General features: G+C 49.0%; 1 protein-coding gene across 1 annotated transcript in view; it reads left to right on the top strand.

The window, feature by feature from the left end:
• SCLT1 (sodium channel and clathrin linker 1) overlaps nucleotides 1–25,374 on the top strand; it is a 47,761-nt gene extending 22,387 nt beyond the window's left edge. Inside the window, exons 7-20 of the mRNA XM_038748095.1 lie at nucleotides 1,871–1,936; nucleotides 2,805–2,875; nucleotides 4,794–4,884; nucleotides 5,509–5,600; nucleotides 7,309–7,486; nucleotides 9,745–9,843; nucleotides 11,115–11,186; nucleotides 12,121–12,195; nucleotides 12,967–13,112; nucleotides 16,034–16,226; nucleotides 18,313–18,509; nucleotides 22,686–22,764; nucleotides 24,420–24,515; nucleotides 25,151–25,374. Of these exons, the coding sequence (XP_038604023.1) occupies nucleotides 1,871–1,936; nucleotides 2,805–2,875; nucleotides 4,794–4,884; nucleotides 5,509–5,600; nucleotides 7,309–7,486; nucleotides 9,745–9,843; nucleotides 11,115–11,186; nucleotides 12,121–12,195; nucleotides 12,967–13,112; nucleotides 16,034–16,226; nucleotides 18,313–18,509; nucleotides 22,686–22,764; nucleotides 24,420–24,515; nucleotides 25,151–25,174 (1,479 nt within the window). The 3' untranslated portion in view covers nucleotides 25,175–25,374. The remainder of the gene's footprint in view (nucleotides 1–1,870; nucleotides 1,937–2,804; nucleotides 2,876–4,793; nucleotides 4,885–5,508; nucleotides 5,601–7,308; nucleotides 7,487–9,744; nucleotides 9,844–11,114; nucleotides 11,187–12,120; nucleotides 12,196–12,966; nucleotides 13,113–16,033; nucleotides 16,227–18,312; nucleotides 18,510–22,685; nucleotides 22,765–24,419; nucleotides 24,516–25,150) is intronic.
• Nucleotides 25,375–25,592: the final 218 nt, after the last annotated feature.

Below are 25,592 nucleotides of genomic sequence, written 5' to 3'. Positions count from 1 at the left end.
TATGTTTGTACATATTTGTTACTCTATTTATTTATTTATTTTACGTGTACATATTTATTCTATTTATTTTATTTTGTTAGTATGTTTGGTTTTGTTCTCTGTCTCCCCCTTTTAGACTGTGAGCCCACTGTTGGGTAGGGACTGTCTCTATATGTTGCCAACTTGTACTTCCCAAGCGCTTAGTAAAGTGCTCTGCACACAGTAAGCGCTCAATAAATACGATTGATGAAATATGATTGATGATAGGGATTGTCTCTATATGTTGCCAACTTGTACTTCCCAAGCGCTTAGTACAGCGCTCCACACACAGTAAGCGCTCAATAAATACGATTGATAATGATGCCATTTGTCTGCTGCATAGGGTTAGGGCAGGGGCCAGGGAGTCACAAGGTTTGCTGCCCTTTGTCTGCTGCATAGGGTTAGGGCAGGGGCCTGGGAGTCACAAGGTTTGCTGTCATTTCCCCTTTTAGACTGTGAGCCCACTGTTGGGTAGGGCCTTCAAGGCCCTACTAAGAGCTCACCTCCTCCAGGAGGCCTTCCCAGACTGAGCCCCTTCCTTCCTCTCCCCTTTATCCCCCTCTCCATCCCCCACCATCTTACCTCCTTCCCTTCCCCACAGCACCTGTATATATGTATATATGTTTGTACATATTTGTTACTCTATTTATTTATTTATTTTACGTGTACGTATCTATTCTATTTAATTTTGTTAGTATGTTTGGTTTTGTTCTCTGTCTCCCCCTTTTACACTGTGAGCCCACTGTTGGGTAGGGACTGTCTCTATATGTTGCCAACTTGTACTTCCCAAGCGCTTAGTACAGTGCTCTGCACACAGTAAGCGCTCAATAAGTACGAACGATAATGATGCCGTTCGTCTGCTGCATAGGGTTAGGGCAGGGGCCTGGGAGTCACAAGGTTTGCTGCCATTTGTCTGCTGCATAGGGTTAGGGCACGGGCCTGGGAGTCACAAGGTTTGCTGCCGTTTCCCCTTTTAGACTGTGAGCCCACTGTTGGGTAGGGACTGTCTCTATATGTTGCCAACTTGTACTTCCCAAGCGCTTAGTACAGTGCCCTGCACACAGTAAGCGCTCAATAAATACGATTGATAACGATGCCGTTTGTCTGCTGCATAGGGTTAGGGCAGGGGCCTGGGAGTCACAAGGTTTGCTGCTGAGGCACAAAGAAGCGCCCAAGGTCACACAGCAGAGCGGTAACGGAGCCGGGATGAGAAGCCACGAGCACTAGACCAATCCGCTTCCCTCTCCTAAGCGCTTAGTACAGTGCTCTGCACTCAGTAAAACCTCAATACAACCGATTGAGACTGCGAGCCCCGTGTGGGAGGGGGACTGTGTCCAACCTGATTATAATAATGGCATTTATTAAGCGCTTACTATGTGCAAAGCACTGTTCTAAGCGCTGGGGAGGTCACATTGGGGGCTCACAGTCTTAATCCCCATAATAATAATAATGGCATTTAAGCGCTTACTATGTGCAAAGCACTGTTCTAAGCACTGGGGGGATACAAGGTGATCAGGTTGTCCCACGAAGGGCTCACAGTCTTAATCCCCATAACAATAATAATAATAATAATAATAATAATAATGGCACTTATTAAGCGCTTACCATGTGCAAAGCAAAGATGAATCTACCCCAGCACTCAGCACAAAGTACAGCCTTACAAAATACCCCCTTTAAGTTTATCTTTATAAGCTCATCTGTAGGCTGTGAGCTCGTTGTGGGCAGGGAACATGTCTCCCAACTCTATCCTGTTGTCCTCTCCCAGGTGCTTAATATTAATGCAGTGCTCTGCACACAGTAAGTGCTCAAAAAAATACCACTGATTGACTGACTGATTGATTGATGGCTTTAGGATCAACTGAACAATTTCCAACAGCTGACCCGGAAGCTCCACATAGCCAATGAAGACATCGAGGCGGTAAGTGGAGAAACAGGCCCCAAGTCATTAATAGGGAAAAGATGTCCACAGGGAGAATCTTTTCATTTTGATAAGGCCCCTCGGGAGGAATCCATACTGTGAAAATAAGGAGCCCTCTTAACCTCCTCTTTCTTCAGTCAATCAATCATATTTATTGAGCACTTACTGTGTGCAGAGAACTGTACTAAGTGCTTGGGAAGTACATGTTGGCAACATATAGAGACTTTCTTCGTGTGAATGTTTAATGATGTAAAATTCCTAGCTGCAAAAAAGCTATTTTTTATGGCATTTGTTAAGCACTTACTGTGTGCCAGACACTGTTCTAAGCACTGAGGTAGATGCAAGGTAATCAGGTGGACACAGTCCAGGTCCAACATGGGGCTCGCAGTCTTCATCCCTGTTTTCCAAATGAGGTCACTGAGGCCTAGAGGAGTCAAGTGACTTCCCCAAGGTCACGCAGCAGACAAGTGGCAGAGCCAGGATGAGGCCCAGGTCCTTCTGACTCCAAGGCCCGGGCTCTATAAAATAATAATAATAATGATGGTATTTGTTAAGCGCTTACTATGTGCTAAGCACTGTTTTAAGCAGTGGGGTAAATACAAGGACATCACGTTGTCCCACGTGGGGCTCCCAGTCTTAATCCCCATTTTACAGGTGAGGTCACTGAGGCACAGAGAAGTGAAGCGACTTGCCCAAAGTCACACAGCAGACAAGCGGCAGGGCCGGGATTAGAACCCACGACCTCTGACTCCTAAGCCCGTGCTCTTTCTACAAAGCCACACTGCTTCCCTAAAGGTCCAAGCCCTCAAAATAAGAAACATAATAGAGCCTCTAGATTCTCCCATTTGATTTTGGTTCTCTCCGGCAGACGAACCAAGAGTTTCTGAAAGCAATAACCGAGCAGAGGGAAGAAGTCGAGCAGCTGCGGACACAACTTAGGTACTCGGAAAAATCCTTCTCTAATACCTTCTGTTTTTTGGGGGGGTTTTGTGTGTGTTTTTAAGGTATTTGTTAAGCACTTACAGCGTGGCAGGCACTGTACCAAGCGCTGTGGTAGATACAAGGTTGTCAGATTAGACACAGTCTCTGCCCCGCATGGGGCTCACAAGTCTTCATCCCCATTTGACAGATAACTGAAGCACAGAGAAGTGAAGTGACTTGCCCAAGGTCACACGGCAGACAAGTGGCAGAGCCGGGATTGGAACGCAGATCCTTCTGATGCCCAAGCCTGGGCTTTACCCACTAGGCCACACTGCTTCTCCGTATTCTGTTATAGTCTTGGCTTTATCCTCGACTCATCTCTCTAACTCAACCCCCTTACGCAGTCCCGGGAGTTCGACCTTCACAACACCGCTAAAATCCACCCTTTCCTCTCCATCCCAACTGCTCCCACGTTCATCTAACCCCGTCTCCTCTCCGAAAGCTGAAATCCGAATATCCGAAAGCCTCGATCGCTGCATCAGCCTCCTCGCTGACCTCCCTGCCTCCCGCTTCTCCCCACTCCGGTCCGTACCTCACTTTGGGGAGGTACGCAATGGGGAGAGGACGACACAACCGAGTTGGTAGACTTTCCCTGCCCACCAGGATGTTACGGACTAGGTGGGGAGACAGACATTTACAGAAATAAATTAGGGATGTGGACACAAACTCTCCCTTGTACTTAGGAAGTCCAATGTGGGACAGGGACTGTGTCCAGCCTAATTAACCTGTCCCTACCTCAGCGCTTAAAACAGTGTTTGACTCAGAATAAGCGCCGAACATATAGCGTAAAAAAAAGAAAGTGCCCGGATCATCTTTTTGAAACAGTGTTCAGTCCACGTTTCCCTACACCTCAAAATCAATCCAATTTACTGAGTGCACAATGGGTGTAGAGCACTGCACTAAGCGTTTGGGAGAGGACAATACAACACAGTTGGTAGACACGTCCCCTGCCCACAATGAGCTTCCAGTCTAGATGAAGAGGACAGCCGTTAATATAAATGACTCACTTATGAATCTGGCGCTGACGGAGGGGTGAAGAAAAAGTGCAAGAAGCTTCAGTGGTTGCCCATTCCACCTCTTCATCCAAAAGAAATTCCTCGCCGCCAGCTTTAAAACACTCCAAAAGGTCATCCCAGCCCACCTTACCTTACTGATCTCCTACTATCGTTGACTGATGGACTCTAAGTATTTTTAATGTCCGTCTCCCCCGGTAGGCTATATGCCCCTCGTGCGCAGGAACTGTTTCTGCCAAATCCTCTCTAATGAATTTTCCCAGCCTGCACACTGCGCTCATACGCCAACCTACTCACCGTCCCTCCATCTCGCTGCCGACCCCTCGCCCACGTCCCGCCTCTGGCCTGGAATACCTCCCCCCCGTCCTTCACATCCAACTGACCACCGCTATCCCCACCTTCAAAACCCTCCCAAAAGCACACCTCCTCCAAGAAGCCTTCCTTGATCCAATTCCCTCTCCCTTCTGGATCACCCAAGGACTTGGATCTGTCCCGTCTAAGCACTTGATAGTCACCTCACCCTCAGCCCACAGCACTTTCTTTTTTTTTACGCTATATGTTCGGCGCTTATTCTGAGTCAAACACTGTTTTAAGCGCTGAGGTAGGTACAGGTTAATTAGGCTGGACACAGTCCCTGTCCCACATTGGACTTCCTAAGTAGGAGGGAGAGTTTATGTCCACATCCCTAATTTATTTCTATTAATGTCTGTCTCCCCACCTAGTCCGTAACATCCCGGTGGGCAGGGAAAGTCTACCAACTCCGTTGTATTGTCCTCTCCCCATTGCTTAGCCCAGGGCTCTACCCACAGTAAGCGCTCAATGAATATGACCAGTTGATTGACTTCTCCTTTTCTCCCTGGCAGGCAGACCAAATCTGATCTCAGAAAAGCAACTTTCCAAGTGGAAGTGCTGACCAAAGAGATGGGAGACCTTGTAGTTCAGGTTCAAAAAAAGGTACCAGAGCAGGGGGCAAGGGGGTTTGGGGATGTATCCAGGACCCGGGGGGAGAGAGAGCTTACTGTGTACAGAGCACTGGATGAAGAACTTGGGAGAGGACAAGAGAATAACAGAATGGACACATTCGCTGCCTACAAGCAGCTTAAAGAGGGACACTAATAGAAATCAATAAACGACGGATATGGACCTAAGGGCTGTGGGGCTGGGGGGAATAAAAGGAGAAGGTCGGGGCGACGCAGAAGGGAGTGGGAGAAGAGGAAAGGGGGTTCTAAGTTCTCATCTCAGTCCCTGACCACTGGGGAGTGGCAGGGGTATACCATCTACTGTGTGCAGACAAAGCGCTGCCCCTCTCTAGCCCGAATCCGAACTGTCCAACCGACGCAAAACACACTTCGTCAAAGCCAAAGCGGCTTTCGATCCAAATGAGGGGGCTCTCACTTGCCGTTAGGTGGCCAATACGTATATTAACATCTGGTAACGTGTCTACCAACTCTGTTGTACTGTCCTCTCCCAAGCGCTCCGTGCAGCGCCCTGCACAGAGTAAGCACTCGATAAATACTGATTTAAGTCCAGGTTTTGTGGTAACCTCAAAGCGTGTGCTCCGCTCTCTCCGACGTCCAGGAAGAAGATCTGTCATCCGCTCACGGGAGGGAGGAGGAAGCCGAGCGGTTTTCCCAGCAGCTACAATCAGATATAAAGCTGTTAGAAACCAGGTAAAGAGCTAAATGAGAAAACGCTTTAAGCTGTTCAGACTCCACCAATCAGTTATGCCAAGAACTGTCATGAAGCTGCAGCAGGATTCATAGATTTATGCAACACCTCGTTCACACTAAGGAACTTACAGAAATCAATCCATCGGTGGTATTTATTGAGGGCTTATTGTGTGCAGGGCACTGGATTAAGCCCTTGGGACAGTCTAGTAAAACGGAGTGGGTAAACATGTTCCCTGCTCACAACTAGCTTAAAGTCTAGAAGGGGAGAGACAGACGTTAATAAAAATTTAAAAAAATCATTCATCCAATCGTATTTATTGAGCTCTTACTGTGTGCAGGGCACTGTACTAAGAGCACTGGAGAAGCAGCGTGGCTCAGTGGAAAGAGCCCGGGCTTTGGAGTCAGAGTTCATGGGTTCAAACCCCGGCTCCGACAATTGTCCGCTGTGTGACTTTGGGCAAGTCACTTCACTTCTCTGGGCCTCAGTTACCTCATCTGGAAAATGGGGATTAAGACCGTGAGCCCCCCGTGGGACCACCTGAGCACCTTGTAACCTCCCCAGCGCTTAGAACAGTGCTTTGCACATAGTAAGTGCTTAATACATGCCATCATTATTATTATTATTATTATTATTACAGTGCTCTGCACACAGTAAGCGCTCCATAAATACGATTGAATTAATGAATGAATGAATGAATGCTGTGTGACCTTGGGTGAGTCACTTCACTTCTCTGGGCCTCAGGTTCCCCATCTATATAATAGGGGGTCCATCCCTGTTCTCTCTCCTTCTTAGCCTGTGAGCCCTGTGTAGGACAGGGACTCTGTGTCTGACCTGATGATCTGGTACTTACCCCAGTACTTAGTGCAGTGCTTGGCACATAGAAAGCACTTAATAATTACCACAATCATTGTTATTATTCATTTCATTAACATGCCAGAGCCGAGTGAGGGAACACATATAAATAAAACATTTATAATCAAGAGCAGCGTAGTCTAGTGGATAGAGCCCAGACGTGGGCATCAGAAGGACCCGGGTTCTAATTCCCGCTCTGCCACTTGCCTGCTGGGTGACCTTGGGCAAGTCACTTCACATTTCTGGGAGTCAGTTACCTCATCTGGAAAATGAGGACTAAGACTGTGAGCCCCATGTGGGGCTTGGGTCATGTCCAACCTAATTAGCTTGTATCCATCCCAGTGCTTAGAACAGTGTCTGGCACATAATAAGCACTTAAATGCCATAAAATAAAATAAAAAAGAATGAGAGTCAACCTTTTCCTACCTAGAAACTATTCTGGGCTGTGGATAAAGTGACTGAAGACTTGGATCCTCCCAACCCACCAATAATAATAATGATAGTACTTGTTAAGTGCTAACTATGTGTCAGACACTGTAGTAAGCGCTGGGGTGGATACAGGCAAATGGAGTTGGACACAGTCCCTGACCCGTGTGGGGCTCACAGTCCCAACCCCCATTTTACAGATGAGTTCAAGGGAAATGACTTACCCAAGGTCACCCAGCAGACAAGCGGTGGAGCCGGGATTAGAACCCACGACCCTCTGATTCCCAGGCCCGGGCTCTAGCCATCATCATCATCATCATCATCAATCGTATTTATTGAGCGCTTACTATGTGCAGAGCACTGTACTAAGCGCTTGGGAAGTACAAATTGGCAGTCACACAGCAAGGACAGGTGACCGTTTCCTCACAGGTTGCGGGCGGCTACTCAGAACGCCGAGCGGTTCCGCGGCGAGCGGGCGGAGCTGGAAAAGGAAAGCCAAGAACTCCGAGCCAGGTGCGTCAAGCTCGAGAAGGAGAAGTACGAAGCGTTCCTTAAAGTCCGCGACAGCACCCAGCTCCTGGAAGAGGCCAACCTTCACAAGTGCCAGGTGACAGGATTCCCCTTAATAGAGTGTCTAGCTCATAGTCAGCACTTCATTCGTTCATTCGATCGTATTTACTGAGCGCTCACTGCGTGCAGAGCACTGTACTAAGCACTTGGGAAGGACAAGAAGCACGAGAAGCGGCGTGGCTCAGCGGAAAGAGCACGGGCTTGGGAGTCAGAGGTCAGGGGTTCAAATCCCAACTCCGCCGCTTGTCAGCTGTGTGGCTTTGGGCAAGTCACTTCATTTCTCTGTGCTTCAGTGACCTCATCTGTAAAATGGGGGTTAAGATTGTGAGCCCCACATGGGACAGCCCGATCACCCTGAATCCTCCCCAGCGCTTGGAACAGTGCTTTGCACATAGAAAGCGCTTAACAAAAGTCAAAATTATTATTATTATTATTCTTACAAGTCGGCATCATATAGAGACGGTCCCTACGCAACAACAGGCTCCCAGTCTAGAAAGGGGCTCAGTCTAGAAACCAATACAGCCATTATTATCATTATTGTTGTTATGATTATTGTGAGTCTCATGTGGGAAAGGGACTGTGTCCAACCCGATTACCTCAAATCTACCCCAGCACTTAGTACAGTGCCTGGCACATATTTGACAAATAGCTTTTAAAAAAAAGTCTGTCATCTGTTAGCACCGACAGTCTGAGCCCTGAAGGTGCAGATTTTGTGGGACGAAACAGCAATGGTATCTGTTGGGTGCTCTCTGTGTGCAGAGCACTGTACTAAGCGCTTGGATAGTACAAGACAACAGATTTGGCACGCAGAAGAGCTTCCAGTCTACTGCGTGCGTGCAGAGCTCTTGACCGAGTGCTTGGGAGAAGACGATACAATTCATTGACGTGATCCTTACCGGAGTTCCAATCCCAGCTCTGTCCCTGGCCTGCTTTGTGATCGTGGGCAAGCCATTTGACCTCTCTGGGCCTCAGTTTCCTCATCTGCAAAGTGGGGATAGTAAGACCAGCCTCTCCTTGTCTCCCAGGGCCGCTGAGGGGACACAGTGAGGTCGGGGTTCTGAAAATAGAAAATAGAAGTGCTCAATAAAAACAAAACAAGTAGGGATCCAAATCCACACAAGTCACTGTTCTTTCTCCTTACATTCTCCTATATGCCATACATTCCCCTACTCTCCCGAGCACCTAGTACAGTGCTGTGCACGCAGTAAGCACCCAGCAAATACCACTGATTGACTGATCGACAGACTGTCAGCTCCTTGTGGGCAGGGAACGTGTCTACCAGCTCTGCCGTGCAACTAATGTGGCTTAGTGGCCAGAGCCCAGGCCTAGAAGTCAGAAGGACCTGGGTTCTGATCCCGGCTCTGCCACTTGCCTGCTGTGTGACCTTGAGCAAGTCACTTCACTTCTCTGTGCCTCAGTCCCCTCAGCTGTAAAATGGGGGATAAGGCTGTGAGCCCCAGGTGGGACACGGACTGCGGCCAACCTGATTAGTTTCTATCTACCCCAGCATTAGTACAGTGCCTGGCACATAGTAAGCGCTTAACAAAAACCATGAAAAAGCCTCTCCCAAGCATCTAGTACAGTGCCCTGCACCTCGAAAATGCTCAGTAAATACCATGAACTGATCAATCAGTCGTATTTATTGAGCGCTTACTGTGTGCAGACCAGTGTACTAAGCACTTGGGAAGTACAAGTTGGCAACATATAGAGACAGTCCCTACCCAACAGTGGGCTCACAGTCTAAAAGGGGGAGACAGAGAACAAAACCAAACATACTAACAAAATAAAATAAATAGAATAGATATGTACAATTAAAATAAATAAATAGAGTAATAAATATGTACAAACACATATACATATATACAGGTATATACTGATGTTTGCCAAAGAAACTGATGTTTGCCATATTTATTTTACTTGTACATATCTATTCTATTTATTTTATTTTGTTAGTATGTTTGGTTTTGTTCTCTGTCTCCCCCTTTTAGACTGTGAGCCCGCTGTTGGGTAGGGACTGTCTCTGTATGTTGCCAATTTGTACTTCCCAAACGCTTAGTACAGTGCTCTGCACACAGTAAGCGCTCAATAAATACGATTGATGATGATGATGATGAAAAAAATCCTTTCACAAATCATCTGTGTGCTATGTGCTACCTGAACTCCAAACCACCGCTCAGCGAATTCCCAGTCTGTTGGATCTACATTTCCCCTGACATTAAAAAAAAAATTCCACTTTTCTGGCCCCGTGTGCTCTTTTTACTGTTATTAATGCTTCACCTCATTGCTTTCCTTAAGGTACTGTTTGAAGAGAAGCAAAAAAAAGAAGAAATAGAGAAAATGAACCGCGCCATTTCGCAGATCTTACAAGACGCCGCTGACCGGACCAGGAAAGAAGTAAGAGGTTGGGTGGTTTCATCTCAGGAAGCAGTGTGGTCTAGTGGAAAGGGCTCGGGCCTGGGAGTTGTCAGCTCCGTCACTTCTCCATCCTGTGGCCTATGCTCGGTAAATGACATGACCGTTAGTAATATTACCACTACTACTAGGCGCTTAGTACAGTGTACCGTGCTTAGTATACGTTCAGTAAACAACATGACGGCTGGTAACATTGTGAAGCAGCATGGTATAGTGGATAGAGCATGGCCCCTGGGAGTCAGAAGGACCTGGGTTCTAATCCTCGCTCCACCACTTGTCTGCTGGGTGACCCTGGGCAAGTCACTTCACATCCCAAGCGCTTAGTACAGTGCTCTGCACACAGTAAGCGCTCAATAAATATGATTGATTGATTCTCCGTGCCTCAGTGACCTCATCTATAAAATGGGGACTAAGACTGTGAGCCCCGCGTGGGACAGGGACCGTGTCCAACCCGATTTACCTGTATCCACCCCAGCGCTTAGCACAGTACCTGGCACATAGTAAGCGCTTAAAAAATACCACACATTATTATTACATTACTACTACCAGGCTGTTAGTACAGTGCAAGCTGCGTGTCTCAGTGGAAAAAGCCCGGGCTTTGGAGTCAGAGATCATGGGTTCAAATCCCAGCTCCGCCAATTGTCAGCTGTGTGACTTTGGGCAAGTCCAGGGCTTAGAACAGTGCTTTGCACATAGTAAGTGCTTAATAAATGCCATTATATTATTATTATTATTATTATTAACTTCTCTGTGCTTCAGTGACCTCATCTGTAAAATGGGGATTAAGACTGTGAGTCCCCCCAGTGGGACAAGCTGATCACCTTGTAACCTCCCTAGCGCTTAGAACAGTGCTTTGCACATAGTAGGCATTTAATAAATGCCATCATTATTATTAGTATATGCCCAGGAAATAACATTCATTTTCATTTAATCGCATGACTGCTAGTCAAACTACCCTGAAACCGCACTGTACTAAACTCCTAGGAGAGGGGGTAGTATGGGTAGGAGTCTGGTTATCTACTGAGGATTTATTAAACCCAGTGCACAGTACTAAACGCCTGGTAGTAGCAGTCATGTGATTTATTGAGCACCTACTGAGCGTAGTGCTCTGTACTGAGCGCAGCACACTGCAATAGGCGCCCGATCGACCCCACAGAAGCACACTAGACACCTCCACTGCCCCTCTCGCCCCCCTCCACCCCCCAGACTTCAATCTGTGCAACCCTAACTTGGGCACATCTCCGGCCTGGCAGGTGGAGAACACAAGAAAGCTGTTCAACGGGCAGATCGCGCGGCTGACCGAAGAAATCTCCGACCTGGAGATGGTAGGTGGACGAACCTCCCCCAAGCCCCCCACTCCTCCTCCACCCCAGGGCGCACACGGTAGCCATCCTGCTCAGCGAAAGAGGGGCTAGAACCCAGGCCCCGGGCGGCAGAAGGGTGCTGGGTGACCTTGGGCAAGTCACTTCACTTCTCTCAGCCTCAGTTCCCTCATCTGAAAAATGGGGGTGAAGACGGGGAGACCCATGGGGGACAGGGACTGGGCCCAACCTGAGGAGATGAGATCGACCCCGGCGCTAAGTACAGTGTCTGGCACATAGCACTCAACGAATACTGTATTAAAAAAGAAAACTTGCCGATGGTCACATGGCAAAGCCAGGATGAGAACCCGCCGACACGGGTTCTTTCTGCTAGATAATGTCGCTTTTTGAGTACATCTGAAATAGTTCCAACAGCTTCCTAGCCTGCTACCACCTCCAAATGTTGCCAGCTTGTCCTTCCCAAGCGCTTAGTACAGTGCTCTGCACACAGTGAGCGCTCAATAAATACGACTGAACGAATGAACTGACCCTCCTTGCTGTAACATCCCTGGCTTTTATTCCGGAACACTTTTTTTTTTTTTTTTACGTTATTTGTGAGGTGCTTCCTACGTGCCAAGCACTGTACTAAGTGCCGGGATAGGTACGAGCTACTCGGGTTGGACAAAGCCTACGTCCCACGTGGGGCTCAGTCTTACCCCCATTTGACATGTGAGGGAACTGAGGCCCAGAGAAGTGAAGCGACTTGCCCAAGGTCACCCAGCAGAGAAGTGGCGGAGCCGGGATTCGAACCCAGGGCCTTCTGGCTTCAAGGCCTGGGCTCTAGCCACCACTCAGGGATGGTGACCGTCTCCCTTAAGATCCCGAGCGGGATTTGAGAGTCCCCCGAGCCCCTCCTACCTCGAAGGGAATAACCGTCCGCGTGGCCTTCATTCCCCAGAAGTGCGGCGAGAAGCAAGACCAGATCGAGCGGCTCGGCCGGGAGAAGCGGACCCTGGAAGACGAACTCGGAAAGGTGAAGCGGGAAAGGGAGCTCGCAACTTCCCCGGGCGCTCAGTAAAGCGCACCGCACCCAACGGGCGCTCGCTAAGTTGCTTTACTCCTTTTGGGCCGCTGGCCACGGAGTTTCTGAAAGCTGTACTAATAATAGTAATGGTATTTGTTCAGTGCTCACTATGTGCCAGGCACTGTGCTAAGCGCTGGGATAGGTTGGACACAGTCCCTGTCCCACTTGGGGCTCACGGTTGTCACCCCCATTTGACCGATGAGGACAAAGGGAAGTGAAGTGACTTGCTCAAGGTCGCACAGCAGAGGAGTGCAAAGCCGGAATTAGAACCCAGGTCCTTCTGATTCCCTGGCCTGGGCCCTCACCACTAGGCCAAGAATAGGCAGGATATTCTTGGCCTGTTTGGGACGGGCTTTGAGGAAGTGAGAGGCAGTGTGGCCTACCAAGTCAGGGGGTCAAGGGTTCTAATTCCAGCTCCGGCCCCGATCTGCCGTGCCCTAATGGCTAGAGCCCAGGCCTGGCAGTCAGAAGGACCTGGGTCCTCATCCTGGCCCCGCCACGTCCCTGCTGGGTGACCTTGAGCAAGTCACTTCACTTCTCTGGGCCTCAGTTCCCTCATCTGCAAAATGGGGATGAAGACTGGGAGCCCAGGTGGCACGGACGGGCGGGGGCTGGGTCCGACCTGATTAGTTTGGATCCACCCCAGTGCTCAGTACGGCGCCTGGCATATAGTAAGCACTTAACGAGCGTCATTTGAAGAAAGGGACGGGTGTTCCGCAGAGGTGCCAGGAAGGGCCGGGCAACGGAGGGGCCGACAGGAGGCTGGAAGAGTCGCAGCGGAGATGTCTGCTCGTCGAACGGGCCAGAGACGACCTGCAGCTCAAGCTCCAGACGGCCCTCGTGAAAATGCGGCAACTGGAGATCAAGTAAGTGCCGGCCTCGGGCCGCCTCCCTCACCCGGCCCCACATATCCATATCTGTGCCTCAGTTACCTCATCTGAAAAATGGGGATTAAAACTGTGAGCCCCCCGTGGGACAACCTGATCACCTTGTAACCTCCCCGGCGCTTAGAACAGTGCCTTGCACGTAGTCAGCACTTAATAAATGCCATCAAAAAAACCCACAAAAAACCCAAATAGTATTATTATTATTATTCCCGCCCCTTGGCCTCGCCTCGGTCATGGGTTCTAATCCCGGCTCCACCACTTGCCGGCTGGGTGACCTTGTGCAAGTCACTTCACTTCCCTTGGCCTCAGTTACCTTGTCTGTCCAACAGGGATGGAGACCGTGAGCCCCACGTGGAACAGGGACTGTGTCCAACCTGATTTGCTTGTAATAATAATAATAATAATAATGATGGCATTTATTAAGCGCTTATTATGTGCAAAGCACTGCTCTAATAATAATAATAATAGCATTTATTAAGCGCTTACTATGTGCAAAGCACTGTTCTAAGCGCTGGGGAGGTTACAAGGTAATCAGGTTGTCCCACAGAGGGCTCACAGTCAATTCCCATTTTACAGATGAGAGAACTGAGGCCCAGAGAAGTTAAGTGACTTGCCCAAAGTCACACAGCTGACAATTGGCGGGGCCGGAATTTGAACCCATGACCACTGACTCCAAAGCCCGGGCTCTTTCCACTGAGCCACGCTTCTTGTATCCACCCCAGTGCTTACTATAGCGCCTGGCACAGAGTAAGCGCTTAACAGATACCACAGTTATTATTATTATTATTACTTTCTGCCTCACTTCCGGTCAAGGACGGTTTTCTCGGTTGTTCGCCTGCATCACTCACTGGCATTTCTGGGTCGTCTGCTGTGGGCAGAGCTTCGGGGAGGACAATAAAATTAGTAGTTAGTAGATACGATCCCAGCCCCCAGGGAACTGACAGTCTACTATGTGTAGAACACTATACTGAACGCTTTGGAGGGGATAATAGAGTAGACACCCTCCCTGCCCTCAAGGAGTTACCAGGCTACTGTGTGCAGAGCACTGGACTGAACGCTTGGGAAAGCAAAAGAGTTAATAGCCACGATCCCTGTCTTGGAGAAACGGACAATCTACTGACAGTGCAGAGCACTGTACTGAACGCTTGGGAAAGGACAAAAGGGGGAGTAGACGGGTCCCTGCTCACAAGGAGCTGACAGTGTGCTGCGTACAGAGCACTGGACTGACCATTTGGAAGAGAACAACAGACACGATCGTTTATTCAATCATATGAACTGAGCACTTATTGTGCGCAGAGCACTGTACTAAGCGCTTGGAAAGTACAATTCATTCAGCCGTATTTATTGAGCGCTTACTGTGCTAAGCACTTGGGAAGTACAAATCGGCAACATAATTCGGCAACAAATAGAGACAATCCCTACCCAACCAAGGGCTCACAGTTTGGAAGGAGCTTCCAGTCTACTGTACTGAGCGCTTGGGAGAGGATAGTAAAGGGAGTATACCTGTATATATGTATATATGTTTGTACATATTTTTTAACTCTATTTATTTATTTATTTTATTTATTTGTACATATCTATTCTATTTATTTTATTTTGTTAGTATGTTTGGTCTCTGTCTCCCCCTTTTAGACTGTGAGCCCACTGTTGGGTAGGGACTGTCTCTATATGTTGCCAATTTGTACTTCCCAAGCGCTTAGTACAGTGCTCTACACATAGTAAGCGCTCAATAAATATGATTGATGATGATGATGAGTATACCCGCTCGCTCTTTCCCCGACTCTTGCCTCATCAATCACTTTGAGTCCTCAGCCCCTAGTACTGAGAGCCCCTCCCCGGCGTCCCCCGTAAAGACCCTTCTCCCCGGATTGCCGTCCTTTTCCCCCTACCAGTAACTTCTTCATCCCTGTCTTCCCTGCTAGGATGCGAGCTCCTTGAGGGCTAATGCTTCGGTCCCCTCCCCGGCGCTCAGTACAGTGTCCTGCACACAGGTGGGCTGCCAGCCGGGATCCCGTCTACTTAATCTGTCGTCCTCTCCCAAGCGCTCAGTCCAGTGGTCCGCCCACAGTAGACTGGACGCTGCTCGGTGGCGGGGATCGGTGTCTTCTGTGACCCTCTCCCAAGCGCTCAGTCCAGTGCTCTGTCCACGGCAGACTGGACGCTCTTCGAGGACAGGGATCATATCTACTAATACTGCTAATAATAGTAGTATACTACTAGTATATACTACTAGTAGTATACTACTATTATTAGCAGTATTAGTAGATATGATATACTAATATATCATAGTAGTATATCGTGGTATATACTACTAGTAGTATACTACTATTACTACTACTAATAATAGTATACTACTAATAATACTAGTAATATCTACTAAGAAGCAGCGTGGCTCAGTGGAAAGAGCGCGGGCTTGGGAGTCGGAGGTCACGGGTTCGAATTCCGCCTCCCCCACATGTGTGCTGTGTGACCTCGGGCAAGTCACTTCACTTTTCTGTTCGTCAGTTCCCTCATCTGTAAAATGGGGATTAAGACTGTGAGCCCCACACGGGACAACCTCATCTCCTTGTGTTCCCCTCAGCGCTTAGGACAGTGCTTTGCACATAGTAAGCGCTTAACAAATACCAACATTATTACTATTATTATTAATACTGTCGCCCTCAGCCAAGCACGGAGCACGACACTCCGTACACAGTAAGCGCTCAGTAAATACGATTGACTGATGGATGGGTTGGGGCTGGGCAGTCCTGCCGTTTGCCAGGCCAGACACGATTCCTGGCGGACCGTTTTCCCTCCCTACCTCTTGCCAACGACCCAGCTTGGGAAAGAGGAGAAAAACGCACAAGAAACGAAATCCCCGTGGGTCCCCCGGGGTTTTCCCGTCCTCTCCCTCCCTCCAGTTCCGAGGAAGAGGCCTCCCGCAGCCGGGAAGCGACGGGGCAGCTGCGGAGCGCGCTGGAGGCGGAGCGCGAGCACTGTCGCGGCGTCAGTGAGCAGCGACTCCAGCTTCAGCAGGAGAACCGGCAGCTGCAGGGGGAGGCGGAGGAGCTGAGGAGGAGCGCCCTGGAAGCCCAGCGCAAAGCCACGTTGAAGGTATCGCCAGGACTGTGAGCCCACTGTTGGGTAGGGACTGTCTCTATATGTTGCCAACTTGTACTTCCCAAGCGCTTAGTACAGTGCTCTGCACACAGTAAGCGCTCAATAAATACGATTGATTGACCGAGCTGAGGGGTGGGGGGGGGGTCTCACAGGTCAGCTTGGCTCTCGCCCAAGTGCTCAGCACAGTGCACCGTACCCAACGGGGGCTCAGGAACTCCCTCCAGCTCCAGGGCCACTAAAGGAAAGGCCTCTTATTCATTCATTCATTCACCCATTCACTCTTAGACTGGAAGCTCCTTGTGGGCAGGGAACTCCGCCGTCTCATCCTCTCCCAAGCACTGCATACAGTAAGCGCTCTAGAAATACTTAGACCGAGAGCCCCGTATGGGACAGGGACCGTTTCCAAACTAATTAATTTATGTCTACCCCAGCGCTTAGAAGAACAGCACTTGACACAGAGTAATCAATTAGTGGGATTTATTAAGAGCTCACTGTGTGCAGAGCGCTGTACTGAGCACTTGGGAGAGGACAATATTACTCTATTTATTTATTTTCCTTGTACATATCTATTCTATTTTATTTTGTTAGTATGTTTGGTTTTGTTCTCTGTCTTCCCCTTTTAGACGGTGAGCCCACTGTTGGGTAGGGACTGTCTCTATATGTTGCCAATTTGTACTTCCCAAGCGCTTAGTACAGTGCTCTGCACATAGTAAGCGCTCAATAAATATGATTGATGATGATGATGATGACAACAGAACAGGGAGAGACAGACATTAATAGAAATGAATAAATGGCAGATACGTACAAAAGTGCTGCGCGGCTGGGACGGGGGATGAATAAAGGGAGCGAGTAGGGTGACGTAGAAGGGAGTGGGAGAAGAGGAAAGGAGGGCTCAGTCAGGGAAGGCCTCTCGGAGGAGATGGGCCTTCAATAAGGCTTTGGAGGCGGGGAGAGTGATCATCTGTCGGACATGAAGAGGGAGGGCATTCCAGGCCAGTGAAAAAATCACAAAAAACGTACCACTGATTGATTGATGTACCTTGAAAGAGGAAATACGGAGCAAGAAAATCAGAACACGACTGTAAGCTCATCGTGGGCTGGGAATGTATCCGATATATTGTTACACTGTACTCTTCCAAGCGCTTAGTACAGCGCTGTGGACACGGTAAGCGTTCCGTAAATACGACTGCCTGCCTGAGGATTTAAAATTATTCCCAGTCCGCTCATCAGAAAATTCCTGTGGCATTGGACAGCGTGGACAGATCTACATCTGAGATCTGAGAAGCAGTGTGGCTCAGTGGAAAGAGCCCGGGCTTTGGAGTCAGAGGTCATGGGTTCTAATCCCAGCTCCACCACAAGTCTGCTGTGTGACCTTGGGCAAGTCACTTCACTTCTCGGAGCCTCAGTGACCTCATCTGTAAAAATGGGGATTAAGACTGTGAGCCCCACGTGGGACAACTTGATCACCTTGTATCCCCCCCAGCGCTTAGAACAGTGCTTTGCACATAGTAAGCGCTTAACAAATGCCATCATTATTATTATTACATACAGGGAAAGTTCAAGCATATTGAGGAGCCAGTCAATCGGTTGTACCTACTGAGCGCTTGTGACTCTATGCAGAGCACTGAACTAGACCCCTGGGAGAATTCAATTGAGCAGGGCGGCCTGGTGGACGGGCACGGGCCTGGGTGTCGGAGGAGCTGGGCTCTAATCCTGGCTCTACTCCTTTACAGCCGTGTGACCTCGGCCAGGTCACGTCACTTATCCGTGCCTCAGTTCCCTCCTGTGTAAAATGGGGAGTAAACACCCCTGTGCCTCTCTAGATTCACAAACAAGTGTGTTATCCACCTGTGTGCTCTCACATATGTGCTCGCCCACATATGTATTCACCAAACCTTATTTTCCCTGCCTCCCATACACAACTAGCAACAACCTCCGTACCGAAGTCCAGAACACTCTAACACCCAGACCCTTTGCTCTCTCTTACTTTGTCTCTCTCACACACACACACACACACACACGCACTTTCTCTCTCTCTCTCAAACTGAGGAAACTGAGGCATATTGACACCATCCCCCAGATCAGCGCCCTCGAGCACGAGCATTCGGTGAAGGAACGCGGACTTGAGGCGCAGCTGCACGAGATGGAAGAGAGCCACCGAAGCTCCACCGCGGAGCTGAGACGTCTCTTAGTGGCCCAGCAGAAAGCCACCAACCGCTGGAAGGACGAAACCAAGAAGCTCACCGAGTCGGCCGAAGCCAGGATCGGTCATCTCAAGTCAGTGACACCACTCGTTACCTTTTGTCTTTTTCGTTCTGGGGCGGAAAGAGCAGTGATTCTTTTGAAGTGTGGTGCTGGAAAGGCTTTTGCGAACACCGTGGACTGCCTGAAAAACAAACAAATGAGTCTCGGAGCAATGTGCTCTTGGGAAGGCCAAATGACTTAGACTAGCATGTTTTGGACACATCCACAGGAGGACTGAGTCTCTGGAGAAGACACTAATGCTAGGAAAAGCCCAAGGAAAACGTGGAAGAGGCAGACCTGCAGCTAGATCATCATCATCATCATCATCAATCGTATTTATTGAGCGCTGACTATGTGCAGAGCACTGTACTAAGCGCTTGGGAAGTACAAATTGGCAACACATAGAGACAGTCCCTACCCAACAGTGGGCTCACAGTCTAAAAGGGGAGACAGAGAACAAAACCAAACATACCAACAAAATAAAATAAATAGGATAGATATGTACAAGTAAAATAAATAGAGTAATAAATATGTACAACCATAACCACAACCAGCTAGATAGATAGAAACCATGACAGCGATAAAAGAAGAACCGTTAGCGAGGTTATGGATTATGGCATCTATCCTATCCTCATATTTAGAGAGAAAATATAGCCCTAGAGTCGCTATGAATCAGAGACGACTCGACGGCACTTGATAATAACGTATTAATCATTCAGCGGGATTTACTGAGCACCGCAGCAAGCGCTTGGGAGAGGACAACGGAATTAGCAGACACATTCCCCGCCCCTAACGGGTGTACAGTCTAGGGCCAGTCAACCGTACTTATTGAGCGTTGTGTACAGAGCACTATACTAAGCACTGGGGAGAGTATAATGCGACAAAAAACAAACACATTCCCTGCCTATGACGAGCGTCCGGTCTAGAGAGACTGCTAGAGTGCTCCCTGGGTGCAGTAGTAGTAGTGTGATGGTATCCCCTTCTAGACTGTAAGCCCAGTGTGGGCAGGGATTGTCTCTCTGTTGCTGAATTGTACCTTCCTAGTGCTTAAGTAAAGTGCTCTGAACACAGGAAACACTCAATAAATGATAGAATGAATTCATTGAATGAATGCATTGGAGAAGCAGTGTGACTTAATGGAAAGAGTCCGGGCTTGGGAGTCAGAGGTTGTGGGTTCTAATTCTGGCTCCGCCACTTGTCAGCTGTGTGACTTTGGGCAGTCACTTAACTTCTCTGTGCCTCAGTTACCTCATCTGTAAAATGGGGATTAGGACTGTGATCCCCCCCCCGATCAATACATCATCATCAATCGTATTTATTGAGCGCTTACTGTGTGCAGAGCACTGTACTATGTGCTTAAGTACTAAGCGCAATACATACGATCGACCTGGGACAACCTGATCAGCTTCTATAATAATAACAATAATAATAATAATAATAATAATTTTGGTCTTTTTTAAGCGCTTACTATGTGCAAAGCAATGTTCTAAGCGCTGGGGAGAATACTCAGGGATCAGGTTGTCCCACGTGGGGCTCACAATCTTAATCCCCATTTTACAGATGGGGTAACTAAGGCCCAGAGAAGTTAAGTGACTTGCCCAAAGTCACACAGCTGACAAGCGGCGGAGTCGGGATTTGAACCCACGACCTCTGACTCCCAAGCCCGGGCTCTTTCCACTGACCCACGCTGCTTCTCTCTCTCCCAACGCTTACAACAGTGTTTGGCACATAGTAAGTGCTTAACAAAAACCATTATTATTATTATGAATCTACTGAACGCCCCCCTGAGCAGTACGAGTAGTAGTAGTGGTGGTGGTGATGGCGTAGAGCTGTGCAGACAGTAGACAGGAAGCTCCTTGAGGACAGGGATGGTATCCGCTAACTCTACTGTACCCTCCCAAGTGCTCAGTATAGTGCTTTGTACACAGTAGTAGACTGGAAGCTCCTTGAGGACAGGAATGGTGTCTACCAACTCTATTGGACTCTCCCAAGTACGCAGTCCAGAGCTTTGCACACAGTAGACTGTCAGCTCCTTGAGGGCAGGGATCATGTCTACCAACTCAATGGTACTGTAGTACAGTGCTGTGCTCAGGATAGACTGTAAACGCTTTGATGGCAGGAATACTGTCTGCCACCTCTTTTGTCCTCACCCAAGCGCCCCGCACACCACAGAGTACGTGTTCATTAAATACTGCCACTTTTTTTAAAAAATGGTATTTGTTGAGCGCTTATTATCAGCCAGGAACTGTACTAAACTCTGGGGTAGATACAAGCTAATCGGGTTGGACGCAGTCCATTTCCCACATGGGGCTCACAGTCTTTATCCCCATTTTCCAGTCTTTCCGCACTTTTGCCAGTGGTCTGAGGGATCCAGCCCTAGAAAAGCAGCACGGCCTAGTGGATAGAGCCCGGGCCTGGGAATCAGAAAGACCCAGGTCCTGATCCCAGCTCTGTATCAATCAATATATTGTATTTATTGAGCGCGTATGGCGGGCAGGGCACTGTACTAAACGCTTGGGAGAGTACAATATAACAGTGAACAGACATATTCCCTGCACACAAGAAGCTCACAGCCTCGAGGGGAAGACAGAAATGAATACAAATAAATAAATGAATAAATGAATAAATAAAATAGGTACGGATCTGTACCTAAGTGCTGTGGGGCTGGGAGCGGGGACGAGTAAAGGGAGCAAGTCAGGGCGACGCAAAAGGGATCGGGACAAGAGGAAATGAAAGCTTAGACAGGGAAGGCCTCTTGGAGGAGGTGTGTCTTCAATAAAGCTTTGAAGGTTGTGGGGGAGCCCCAAGTGGGACATGGACTGTGTCCAATCTACCCCAACACTTAGTACAGTTCCTGGCACATAGTAAGCACTTAAAAACCGTGGAATAAAAAATACCGTGAGCCCCGTGTGGGACATGGACCGTGTCCAACCTGAGTTGGTTTTATCGAGCCGGTGCTTAGTAGTAAGCGCTTAACACATACCATATTTATAAAGAAAGAGGTGGAAAAGCTGAAATTAGAACCCAGGTCCTCTGACCCCCACCGGGCCCAAGTTCTTTCCGCCAGATCACGCTGCCTCTGTTCGTATGGCTAAAATAAGACTCTTATCAGAGAAGCAGCGTGGCTCAGTAGGAAAGAGCCCGGGCTTTGGAGTCAGAGGTCATGGGTTCAAATCCCGGCTCCGCCACTTGTCAGCTGTGTGACCTTGGGCAAGTCACTTCACTTCTCCGGGCCTCAGTTCCCTCATCTGTAAAATGGGGATGAAGACTGTGAGCCCCATGAGGGACAACCTGATCACCTCGTAACCTCCCCGGTGCTTAGAACAGTGCTGTGCACGTAGTAAGCGCTTAATAAATGCCATTATTGTTATTATTATTATTAAGACTCTGTCATGTGGCCGACATTTCTATCCACAGAACCCAAAGTGGCTTACCTTTCTAGGTCTCGTGTTCTCGGCAGTGAAGAACTGCAAGAAGATACTTCTTGTACTTCTTCTGGGGAGGTCCAGAAATCAATCGGTGGTACTTACTGAGCTCATACCGTGTGCAGAGCACTGTACTGAGCGCTTGAGAGAGAACAGTGCAACAGAGTTGGTAGACACATTCCCGGCCCACACTGAGCTTGCAGCCTTGATACAACATGCCATCGAATAAATGTAGTAGTCGTTAAGTGCTTACTATGAGCCAAGCACTGTACTAAGCACTGAAGGAGATAAACGACAAAGGGCTGCCAGTAATAATAATGATGATAATGATGGAATTTGTCAAGCGCTGACTATGTGCCAAGCATTGTTCTAAGCATTGGGGTAGATACAAGATCATGAGGTCTGACAAAGTCCCTGTCTCACATAGGGCTGACAGTCTAGACTGTGAACAGGGATTGCCTCTATTTCTTGCTGAATTGTACTTCCCAAGCGCTTAGTACAGTGCTCTGCACACAGTAAACGCTCAATAAATATGATTGAATGAATGAATAAAAGCATTTCCCATCGATACATTCATTATCTGTTGCTTCAGATTTAGCTTATCTGTAAAAGGGAGATAAAGACCGCGAGCCCCGCGTGAGACGGGGACTGCGTCCAACCCGATTAGCTTGTGTTGACCCCAGTGCTTAGTTCAATGCCTGGCACATTGTAAATATAAAACCAAACCAAAAAAGTTAGCGTTCTGCTGCCTTAATCAGTGTCCTTGGTCTCTCCTCTTTGGTAGAAGTCAACTGAGTCATCAGAAACTGCACACACAGGATTTGATTTCTCAACTGGAAACAGCCAAGGAAAAGGCCATCGAGGTAGGGTGACCTCAATCATCAGTCGATCAGTAACGATAATGACGGTATTTGTTAGGCGCTCACTATGTGCCAAGCACTGTTCTAAGCCCTGGGGTAGATACGAGGTAATCGGGTCGTCCCACGTGGGGCTCACAGTCTTAACCCCCACTTTACAGACGAGGGAACTGAGGCCCAGAGAAGTGAAGCGACTTGCCCAAGGTCACACAGCAGACAAGGGGCAGAGCCGGGATCAGAACCCAAGACCTTCTGACTCCCAGGACTGTGCTCTAGCCATTGCACCACGTTGCTATTTACAGAGCGCTTACTGTTTGCAGGGCCTTTTAATAATAGTAAGAATAATCATCACGGTATTTGTTAAGCGTTTACTATGTGCCAATCACTGTACGAAGCGCTGGGATAGATACAAGCAAATCGGGTTGGACACAGTCCTACGCGCTGTACTAAGCGCTTGGATGAGCACAATACAATAGAATTAGCAGGTATGTTCTCTGCCCACAACGAGCTTCCAATTGAGAGGGACGACCTTCTTGGGAGCGCCTCCGAAGCCTATGGGGATGGAGTTCACCTGTGTCCATTTCTGCTTTTCTTCCTTTGTTTTTCAGGGAGTTTCTTAAGCGCTTACCGTGTGCCAGGCACTGTACTAAGCGCTGGGGTAGATCTGAGCTAATCAAGTTGGACACAGTCCCTGCCCCTCTGGGGCTCACAGTCTCAATCTCCATTTTACAGAGCAGGAAACTGAGGCCCAGAGAAGTCAAGTCAATTGCCCGAGGTCACACAGCCAAGTGGCGGAGCAGGGATTGGAACCCATGACCTTCTGACCCCCAGGCTCGGGCTCTATCTACTATGCCATGCTGCTGCTTAAACCTGATATTTGCTAAGTGCCTGCTAGGTGCCAAGCAATGGGCTGAACATTGGGTTAGACACGAGATGACGATAAAAATAACCGTGACAAAAATAACAATATTTGTTAAGGGCTTTCTGTACTCAGGGCTGGGGTAGATAGAAGCTAATCAAGTTGGACACAGTCCCTGTCCCGCATGGGGCTCACAGTCTTAATCCCCATTTTACAGAGGAGGGAACTGAGGCCCAGAGAAGTGAGACGACTTGCTCAAGGTCACCCAGCAGACAAGTGGCAGAGCCCGGATTAGAACCCAGGTCCTTGCGACTCCCACCCAGGCTCGGGATCTACTCACTAGGCCCCTCTCAGCCCCACGTGGGACAGGGACTGTGTCCAACCGACTAAGCTTGTGTCCATTGGCACGTGGTGAGCGCTTAACAAATGCTATTAAAATATCAATTTTATTTTATTAGTATGTTTGGTTTTGTTCTCTGTCTCCCCCTTTTAGACTGTGAGCCCGCTGTTGGGTAGGGACTGTGGACTTCCCAAGCGCTTAGTACAGTGCTCTGCACATAGTAAGCACTCAATAAATACGATTGATGATGATGATCAATTAGAGCACTTACCTCCACCACCCACGGAAGTCTGTTCGTCAGAGGGGCTGAACCTGGACGCTAGACCGTAAGCTCGCTGCGGGCAGGGACCGCGTCAGTTAAGTCGTCCTCCCCCCAAGCGCTTAGTACGGGGCACGCCACCCGGTCAGCGCTCAATAAGTCCGATGGACTCGGGTGACCAACCTGCCGTGTCCCGTCCACAGAGTGAAAAGTTGTCGGCGGAGCATCAGATGAAAATCGGACGTCTTCAGAGCCGGCTGAACGAAACCGAGCAGCGAGCCGTGTCGGCCTCCCAGAAGGTATCGCGTAATCCCCGTCCTGCCGTGTGGCCACTGGTAGCCCAGGCGCTCTTTATCAAGCGTTTGCTACGGGCCAACCGCTGTAATAATCATAATTGGGGTATTGGTTAAACGCTATGCACCGGGCCCTGTACTAAGCGCTGGGGTGCATTCAAGCAAATCGGGTTGGACGCAGTCCCTGTCCCACGCGGGGCTCACAGTCTCAATCTTTACAGACGAGGTAACAGAGGCCCAGAGTAGTGACTTGCCCAAGGTCACACAGCAGACAGGTGGCGGAGCCGGGATTAGAAACCACAACCTTCTGATTCCCAGGCCCGGGCTCTAGCCACTACATCATGCAGCTTCTCATGGTACCCGTTAAGCGCTTCCTATGTGCTAAGCACTGTTCCAAGTGCTAGGGTAGAGACAAGTTAATCGGGTCGGACACAGTCCCTGTCCCACCCCAAAACAAAGCCACCTCCAACCCGTTTTAGAAAACCTTCCCAAGAGAGGGCTAAATCGGTAAAGGATCGAATCCGGGTAACGGAAAATTGTCACTTCTACAGAGACTCGGTTAGGATTTCTGATTTCGACTCTCGGCGTGCCCCCGTTTTTCTCTCCCCGCGCCCCCCCCAACCCTGATTTTTATCCGACAGGACTCCAGGCGAGGCACTCGGTGAAAAGAAATCCCTGCGGACAAGGGTCGCCAAAGCTGTGGCGACGAGATCCGTTTCCAGATACGCCATATCCGGGACGGGGTTGTCCTCGACGTGGATTCTGGTGGCTGTGATACTCGCCGATGGCTCTACAGAAGGTGTCCCAGGCAACCTTACTGTTTTGACTGTCCTGAAGTTGGACAGATGACGGTGACGGTTATCAAAGCTCTCTCTCTCTCTCTCGAGTCCTTCCACACGAGGAGAGACCAAGTTTGACAATAAATGTCCCAGAGGGGCAAATTGAGACCCTCCCTGCTGGACCTGAATTGTTCGCCCCTGGGCGTCGGGAGTGGAACCATGCCCTTTTCCGTTTCCAGTCTCTCATCTGGGCTCGGCTCTCTGGCTCAGGGCCATTGGGAGTGTCTGAAAGCTCTCTCACCTC

The sequence above is a fragment of the Tachyglossus aculeatus genome, chromosome 6, assembly GCF_015852505.1.
Source record: "Tachyglossus aculeatus isolate mTacAcu1 chromosome 6, mTacAcu1.pri, whole genome shotgun sequence".
In the NCBI taxonomy this organism is placed as follows: Eukaryota; Metazoa; Chordata; class Mammalia; order Monotremata; family Tachyglossidae; genus Tachyglossus; species Tachyglossus aculeatus.
This window is presented reverse-complemented; position numbering and strand designations above follow the sequence as displayed.